Source organism: Haemaphysalis longicornis, unplaced genomic scaffold (genome assembly GCF_048455015.1).
Source record: "Haemaphysalis longicornis isolate Haplotype H1 unplaced genomic scaffold, Haemaphysalis longicornis Haplotype H1 scaffold_3, whole genome shotgun sequence".
Taxonomy (NCBI): Eukaryota; Metazoa; Arthropoda; class Arachnida; order Ixodida; family Ixodidae; genus Haemaphysalis; species Haemaphysalis longicornis.
This window is the reverse complement of record NW_027526335.1, coordinates 121,979,503-121,987,861: the sequence shown is the minus strand read 5'-3', so window position 1 is coordinate 121,987,861 and position 8,359 is coordinate 121,979,503. Positions and strand designations below refer to the sequence as shown.

General features: G+C 48.3%; 1 protein-coding gene across 1 annotated transcript; it reads left to right on the top strand.

The window, feature by feature from the left end:
* The first annotated feature begins 392 nt into the window (after positions 1–392).
* LOC144175413 (iris-like) lies at positions 393–7,436 on the top strand. Its single transcript, XM_077704492.1, has 2 exons — positions 393–810; positions 6,648–7,436. Exons 1-2 carry the CDS (start codon positions 790–792, stop codon positions 7,434–7,436), a joined length of 810 nt encoding a protein of 269 aa, XP_077560618.1. The 5' UTR covers positions 393–789.
* The last annotated feature ends 923 nt before the right edge of the window (positions 7,437–8,359 follow it).

Genomic DNA, 8,359 nt, shown 5'->3' with positions numbered 1-8,359 from the left:
TTTCGTGTTCTCACTGACGGCGTCTGTAACGCAAGAACGCCCTGCAGGAAAGCCAACTTTGTCTCAACGGGGATGAATGATGGTGGGTGAAATGGAAAAAAAATGTTTCAGTGGCCGGAATCGAAACCGTATCCCTCACATTCCGAAGGCGGCGTCTATCCGATTCTTCAGTTTCGACATGGTCGAAACTCAGTATAAAGTCAGACGACAACGAAAGAATACGCCACGAGAAAGCTTCGCATTCAACCATCGTCGTCGTTAGACGGGGGGATGCATGATTATTTTAAAATGAATGTACTAACACACTGATCGATTAGTCGACCGGTCATTGAGCTACCGATTCAGTGATCGCTTAGTGGACCGATCATTAATCTGTGTCCTACCAGAAGCAGCCGCAGTACCCTGGCCATCGATGAGCTGCTGGCCCTCGCACCGGACATCACTGACTCCTTCGTGGCCTTTGCCCTGGACCTGCACAAGAAGCTGCGCGAGGTGGGGGGCTCCAAGAACGTGCTCTTTTCTCCCTTCCTGGTGACCGGCGCACTGATCGCGCTGTACCGTGGCGCCACCGGCCGCGCGGCAAAGCACCTGGCACACCTGCTGCACGTGGGCGGCGTGGATGTCGACAAGGTGGTCGCCTACTACGCACTTTGCCACAGCCGCCTATTCGCCTCGTGGCCCAACCACAACCGCACGGGCTTCAGCGCCACGCACGACCTGGCGCTCATCAGGGACCGAAGCGTTGACCTGTTAGAGGAGTACGTCACCGCCCTCTCACCCTGGTGCAGAATGGAGCCGGACTTCTTTGAGGTGGGTCCCGCAAATTCAGAGCCGTAGCGATGCCTGCACATATGAAAAGATTAAAGCCATTCCACTCAATGTGAAACCTGTCGGAAGTGCAGAGCAGTGATTCGCCATAATGGGCTGTACCGCCGTTGTCCGCTTACTGCTACCTCCTCATGCAATTCAAATTTCCCGCCTTCGCAGTGCTCGCGCGCCCCTTCCTGAAATTGCGCCAGCGGGAGATCTGGATTGCATTGAATTGGATTGGATTGGATTGGCTTGGTTGAATTGGTTTGTGATTGGATTGGATTGGATTTGTATTGTTTGTATTGTATTTGGATTAGATTTGTATTAGATTTGGATTGGATAATAAGCAGCAGTAAGCATGATAATCAGCTAATCCTAGACAACCAGGAAAGCTAAAAATAACCAGCTGAACTTCAGCTGACGCTACGTATATCCTGGCATAGCCGCTTGGCTTTCGGAGCCTCTGGGTTACGCCGCGGCGATGGGACCATGACAGGCTACACCATAAGGCCGTGGCGATATGCTTGGTTCCGGAGAGCGAGCTAGGACGACAAGGCGAGCGCCTAAAGTGCTCTCCACTTAAAATGCCGTACGAACCTGCACTCAATACAGCCGATTGTAAGGCGTCTACGCCCTCGAGAAAAAGCAGGAATAAGCATACAATTTAAACGCTTCCGCCTTCATCATCACTTCATCAACGTCGTACCCAGTTCCAGCACAAAGTCATGAGGAATCCTATTCATGAAAACAAAGGGTGGGGGAACAAAAACAAAGTTTACTATCAATAACCAGTGCTGAGAATTCCGATAGCTCTTGTCTTGGCCGCACTCACATAGATTTGAGATGACACCATGTTGCTGGCGTGGATCATTGTCATAGTGAACTTCATCGGAGTGAGAAGGATGTTCGAAAGTATAAGCGGAAACACCTACATCTTGGTTTCTTCTAGGAAGCTATGCAGGATACTCCTCCAGTGTGGTTTCATATCCAGGGGCCAAACGGCTGGACATAACGTCTGGACATAACGTCTGGACATAACCTGGACATAACGGCTGGACGGCTGGACATAAACGGCTGGACATAACCTGGGCATAACGTCTGCCTAGTGTTTCTTGGCATTAGAAATCGTTTTTAAACAGGAAGCGCTCAACGTGGGACCTCCCTTCCATATTAAGACCGAACTGTTTTATGGACGAAGTAACTTAGGGGCTCGGGATGACATTGTCTCATGTCGGCGTCGTCGTACGTCGCCGTATTCTCAGGTGGTCATGGTACTAAAGCACCGGGAGGCTCATTTTGCAATTCCTCGCGCTATAATGTTTCCTATCCCTGGGCAAAAACGCGCGCTAAAAGAATACACGGGGACACTCGTTTCTCGTTCGCGCATGCTGCGTGCTTGCTTCTATTTCACTCCGTACTCGCTTTAACTTTAAAAATCACACTTCTCTATAGCTCATTCCACCATCTGTGTGCAGCACTGTGGAGGCTACAGTTTGGACAACAGCCCGCTCCCTCAGGGCGCCTAACTCACCGCGAAGGAAGCGACAAAAGACGCCGGGGCCTTGCGGTTCGACTTGCCGAGAGGGGAGAGGAAGATGTCCTTTTAGGGCCCCCTTCACGGCGAGTTAGGCGCCCACAGTGGGCGCACTATTGACATCAATGTAGCCTCCACAGTGCTGCATGCAGCTTGGGGTACGACCTATAGTATTTCGAATTTCACTTCTCCTCCGTCTTCGTAATTGGGTTGTCGCGCATATCAGCGCGCGCATAGTAGAAAGAGAGAGACTTGCAATCTTCGAATACACTTATACACTGCATGCTTCCCTCCCCCCCAGGTTTCACGTTAGTGGAGATGGCCCGATTTTTTTATTCCACGAGGGTATGTAGTTTTCATACGGGCACCAACTGTCGAGGGTGGGAATGAACGTAGATATCCTCTTTCACCCTTTGTGGACCGAAAACTTTTTTTGGCATAGAAACTCTGCACGAAGTATGTATATCTGAAACGTTTCATGTACGTCTGCATGGAAGGGCGTCGCCAGGACTTTGTGTTGAGGGGGCAAACACATTGAATAGCGGGGAAGAGGGGGGAATTGGAAGGATTGGGCAAGTGCTGGTGTGGCTTGAGGGGGCAAGTGCCCCTTTTTTACTCCCCTGCCGGCGCCCATGTCTGCACGCCAAACCATTGTAAAGTTTTCGCATGAGGACAAGAAAATTATCCCGTTTCTTTCTAATCAAGAAAGTGAAGGCCTACTTCGACTCAGCCAAAGTTGAGTCCTGCTTGCAGAACCTATTTCATCATCATCATCACTAACCGTGCTCACTGCGAACCTATATTTTGCGGATTTCAAGATATTCGTTAGGTGTGCAAGGGCATCCCATTTTTTATGGGGTGTATGACCTATGTACCCTTTGTGAACCTCATTGTGTAAAGTTGGCTTTACTGGAGTGTGCTTCGTAGACGTCAATGCGATCAGAAAGGCATAGAAATATTCGTTGTAAATAGGAATACAAGAATTTTTATCTGGCCCCTAAAACAGAGATTTGCCCACAAAGATGGGCACCACAAAGTTGCACAAAGTACCTCAAAATACGTATGACATCCGAGTACCGCAGACACACATGCTGCATTGCACCCTATTCCTTGTAGAGGGAAGGAGTGACACTTCTACCTTAGCGTAAGGGGCGATCGTCACTAACCACGGCATACGCAATCATTTGCGTGCACCGCAATGACATCTGCGATGTTCTTCTCATCACTTTGGTAATATTCATATGCAAATAGCACCGATCTCGAATTTAGAATCTACAACACAGGGTTAGTTCTTAAACTCCGACCACCCATCTCCTATTCTAAGCAGGCACAGCAACTCCAGTTACGAAGAATCAAGTGGCGTTTCTCAACAAAATGGATTCCCTTCCACTTAACAAACTGACGATCAAACCCTTAGTTGATCCAACTCTCTTTCTTAAGTTCTGCCACAAACATACCCCGACAACATTGGACTGGTTTGCTCAAAATCACAAATTTATTTTTCGAATCACCTTTCACTCAAACTCAGAGTCATTAATGGGCAACTTATCGACGCTCCCTCAAACTCACAGCGAGCGCAAAGCTCAGAAGCCACTCGCACTCAGAAATCATTAAGGTTGAGAACTCGATTCGGGCTCAGAACTGACTTGGGCTAAGAACTCAAAATGAACTCAACTCACTTGTGCTGAGAAGTCTAAGTTAACTCAGAACTCACTCGGGCTGAAAACTCCCAATGATATTAGAGCTCACTCTGGCTCCCAACTCATAATTAGCGCAGAACTCACTCGGACTCAAAACTCAAAACAGACTCAGAACTCACTCGGGCTCAAAGCTGAAAACAGATTCAGAATTCAGACGAACTCAGATGGACTCAGAATTCCTATGGATTCGGAGTTCTGAATATTGACGTGATTTCACGAAACGTTCAGGCGCAAACTCGTCTGCTCAATTTCTCCCTTTGGTAAGAAAGGCATGATCACGTAAATCCAGTTGGGTCCACGCGCCCTAGCGCCGCAACCTTTATTTTAAACGAATCCATGGCTCATCATCACTACCTCATAATTACAACCAGGAAGTATTATTTCTTGTGCAACGTAATTCCTCTACTCGAGTCGTTAAATATAATACCCTACATGCCCTAGCGGCATTATTTTTAATTTCAAGCAAATCTATCACTGAAATCCCTACTTTATTTCTTACGAACTTTGGGAGAGAGCTATGAACACCTCCGACTTCAATGTTCAGCGCCTACTGGGGTCGAGGGCTGTTGATACTGGAAAAGCAAAAGGGGTCTTGGACTGAGGACTGACGACCCCTTCCCATTGCCTTTCGCAATACACACATTTACTCTGCCTCTCTCACCATGACTACGCCATAAATGTGTCCCACAAGATTCCCCTCATCAAGATCGTAAATTTGATGCCTTATACGCCCTGGCGGCAACATATTGAACTTTAACGTTATCTTTGGCTCACCATGACTCTCTCGCGACTATAACCAGGAAGAATTTTTATATTTCCCCACCTAATTCCTCTATCGATACCTTTAATTTGATGCCTCCACGCCCTAGCGGAATCATCGTCAATTTAAATCCAATATATGACCACCATGACTGTGTCATCATGATGATGATCAAGGAGCATTTTGCATTTGTTCCACACGATTCCCCTCATCGAGACCTTTAATTTCATGCGGCGCACACCTTAGTTGAAACGTATTGAATTTTATTCTTATCTATGACTCATATGACCATCTGGTGACTAATCAGAAAGGATTGTCTTATTACTCCCATGTCGTTCCCCTCATCGCCCCCTTTCATTTGATGCCCCACACTCCCTAGCAGCATCAATTTGAATTTTTTATGCAATGTAATACCCACAATGACGCAGTCATGATTCGGGCAAAGCGGACGTCGCTGGTACCTTGTCTTTGACACCTTATTTGAAACGGAGAATGCGGTGGTGCGGTGACACCTCCTGCTCCCGGCGGCCACCTATTCTTTTTTGACCCCTAAGATATCATTAACCGTTAACAAAAGCAGGCAAACTACCGCCCTATCCCGCCATTGCAGAGGCTCCATCAGGATAAAAAGCCACGATAAGCACCCTTTTATGATTTCACCGGTCGATAGTCACAAGCCCAGTGGCTTAAAAGTAGTAGCGAGAAAAATTCTACAAGATGCTTTTTAAGATCAGGCACCGCCTCGTGAGATAATGCGTAGCGTGAATGGTGCCGCATCCGCATGTAACCCAGGTGCCGAGCCCTACGCGGCTCATGAAAACGGCCAGCCAGCTTCAATAGCTTCCTCCTATGTGGCGCAAACACTCGCAAAACAATCACGCAAGTTACGCATCGCAAGTAACTAACGACAAACGAACGCGCATGCCTAATCTTTGTGGCTGCACCACAAATTAATGGTGTATGTTAGAAAACTTAAACGCCTTGAAAAAATATTTCACCCCCTACGCAATCTACAAGTTAAAAACGGTATAATTGCCTTCATGAGCCGCGGAGCGTTACTAATTTAATTACACTTACGCAGTTGTACACGGTGCTAAGGAAGGCATGCCTTCCCTCACAGTCACAAGGGCATGTAGTAACCTGGTGGACTCATGTGAACTCATGCATTTATTTCGGCTTTGATATGAAATGTTCACCACTGTGGACTATATTCCCGCCGGAGAAAATTCACTGAGTCCCATACCTACACAAATGTCGGCTCAGCTCTCCCAGTCTCATACGGACATGGCGGCATACAGTCTCAAGCAGTCTCACGTAGTCTCACTTGTACTCAGGCTCAGTCGGGCTCCAACTCACTCGGGATCACTTGGACTCAAACTCACCCTGGCTCAGGCGTTATCCAATTCAATTGGGATCACTTGGGCTCAAACTCACTCGGCCTCAGGCGTACTCAAACTCAGTCGGGCTCAAACTCACTCGAGGTCACTTGGGTCAAAACTCACTCACGACCACTTCGTCTTCAACTCACGCGGGCTCATTCAGGCTTAAACTCACTCGGGACCACTAGGGCTGAAACTCTGTCGGGCTCACACGTACTCTAATCCAATAGGGCTCATACTCACACGGGCTCACTCGGGCTCAAACTCATGAGGCCACACTAGTCTCACGCTCACTCAATCTAAAATTCACGCGTGAGCAGGAGCCAAAAGCAGTCTGAGTGAAAGGACACATGAGTGAATCCGCCTACCTCTGGCCACAGACGGTTCATAAATAATGGATCTACTTCTACTCTTTTTGTTAAAAATGTCACGGTGAGAGCAATGCAAACATGCTCCTCGTGCAGGAGGACATGGGAAGCTCGGTCGTCAGGATGGACCTCTGGATCCGTGCCCTGACCGCGTTCGCCTTCCGCGAATACGCCGTGTTTGGGCTCCCGCCTATAGGAAACCGGGAACAGACGCTGCTTGTCTCCATCGCAGTCCTGTTTATCAAGGGCCGCTGGCGGTACCGCTTCGAGACGGGCTACGGAACCTTCCGCGAGACGTCGACCAAGGTCAAGCAAGTGCGGGTGATGCGACGCGTGGGACTGTTTCGAATCGGCGACTGCGCAGGGCTGGACGCAACTGTGCTGGAGATACCGTACCAGGACCCCAGCAAGAGCATGGTGGTGTTCCTTCCCCGCATGGAGCGGCTGGCCACCTTCGAGCACAGCCTGACGCCGGCCACCCTGCTGCGCTGCGTGGCCAACCTGAGCGAGAAGGTGGTCGAGGTCACCATGCCGGTGCTGCGGCTGAAGAAGCACACCGAACTCGTGCCCACCGTCTCGCTGCTGGGTTGCCAGGATGTCTTCAAGAACCGGGGCAACCTGGGGGCGAGCAGTCACGACAAGGCGCTGTTCGTGTCGAGGCTCACGCATGTGTTGGTGTTTCAGGCCAAAGCAAAGGGAGGCCCACTGCCGCTAGGGTCGACGTCCACCGAAGCGCAGACCAGCCAGTCGAAGGCTACTGGACCGCAGAAGTTCACCGTTGACCGCCCCTTCCTCTTCTTGGTCATGAACAAGAACCCGGATGCAATTCTGGTCCTGGGATCAGTCAAGAGGTTGTCCTCCAAGAAGACAAAAAATATCCCATGACTCGAGACGCACGCCACGGCAGCGAGAAGCGAGCTCCTCAGCGTGGCTTGGCCACATTTTATTTTTAAATATAAAGCGAAGAAAACGTTTGATGGCCCTTTTGTAAACGAGAAGTTAAAGCAAGCGAAGATTAATTGTAAATGCGCAATGCAAAAGGACTACTAAGTTTCAGCTTCGTCTAACGTACCTTAAGCCTGTTTATGTTTACGAATGCTTTTATTTATACTCGGTGTCCCAACGATCATGCACCAGGATTTAGAAAAGAGAAATGTAGTTGCACAAAAAAACCTTATTCATTGTATTTCCAGTACAGTAAAGTAATAGCCAGTAACTTTGTGAGTAAATACTTAATTGGGTAATCGTAAATAATTATGTAACTCGAGATGTACTGCCGCAATCATTAAACTGTCAATGAGACTTGTAGGTATTCAGAAGGGACATCTAACTGCCGTATTTTCAGCCTAGTACTAATTGTCCCCTTACTTGGCCAAACGGATATGAAAAATACCACGTGATAGGGCTCCCACCCCCATCATCTCTTGCAAACGACAGCATCGCGCACACAGATATAATCCAGCGGGTGTCATTTTTAACCTCCGTGAGACTGTTTGCTCGCCTTGAGAAACCTCTGTAAAGTAGCATGGAGAGCTCTCACTTTATGAACTGCACTGCTGCGCGGATTCGTAATAACAGCTCTTCACTTAAGCCCGTTTGCAGTTTCACTTAAGCCCGTTTGCAGTAAGTATGGTTCTTTATTTAGTATGCAGCTGTACAACCATTCCAGCAACTCAGAATAGCTATCGTATACTGCGAAACATTAAAATCAGATGCTAAACCAGCTAAGAGAGTCCAGAAATCGAAAGAAGTGAGCTTCAAAATACAAACCTTAATCGCTACACAGAAAATCCAGCCCTCTAAAAAGT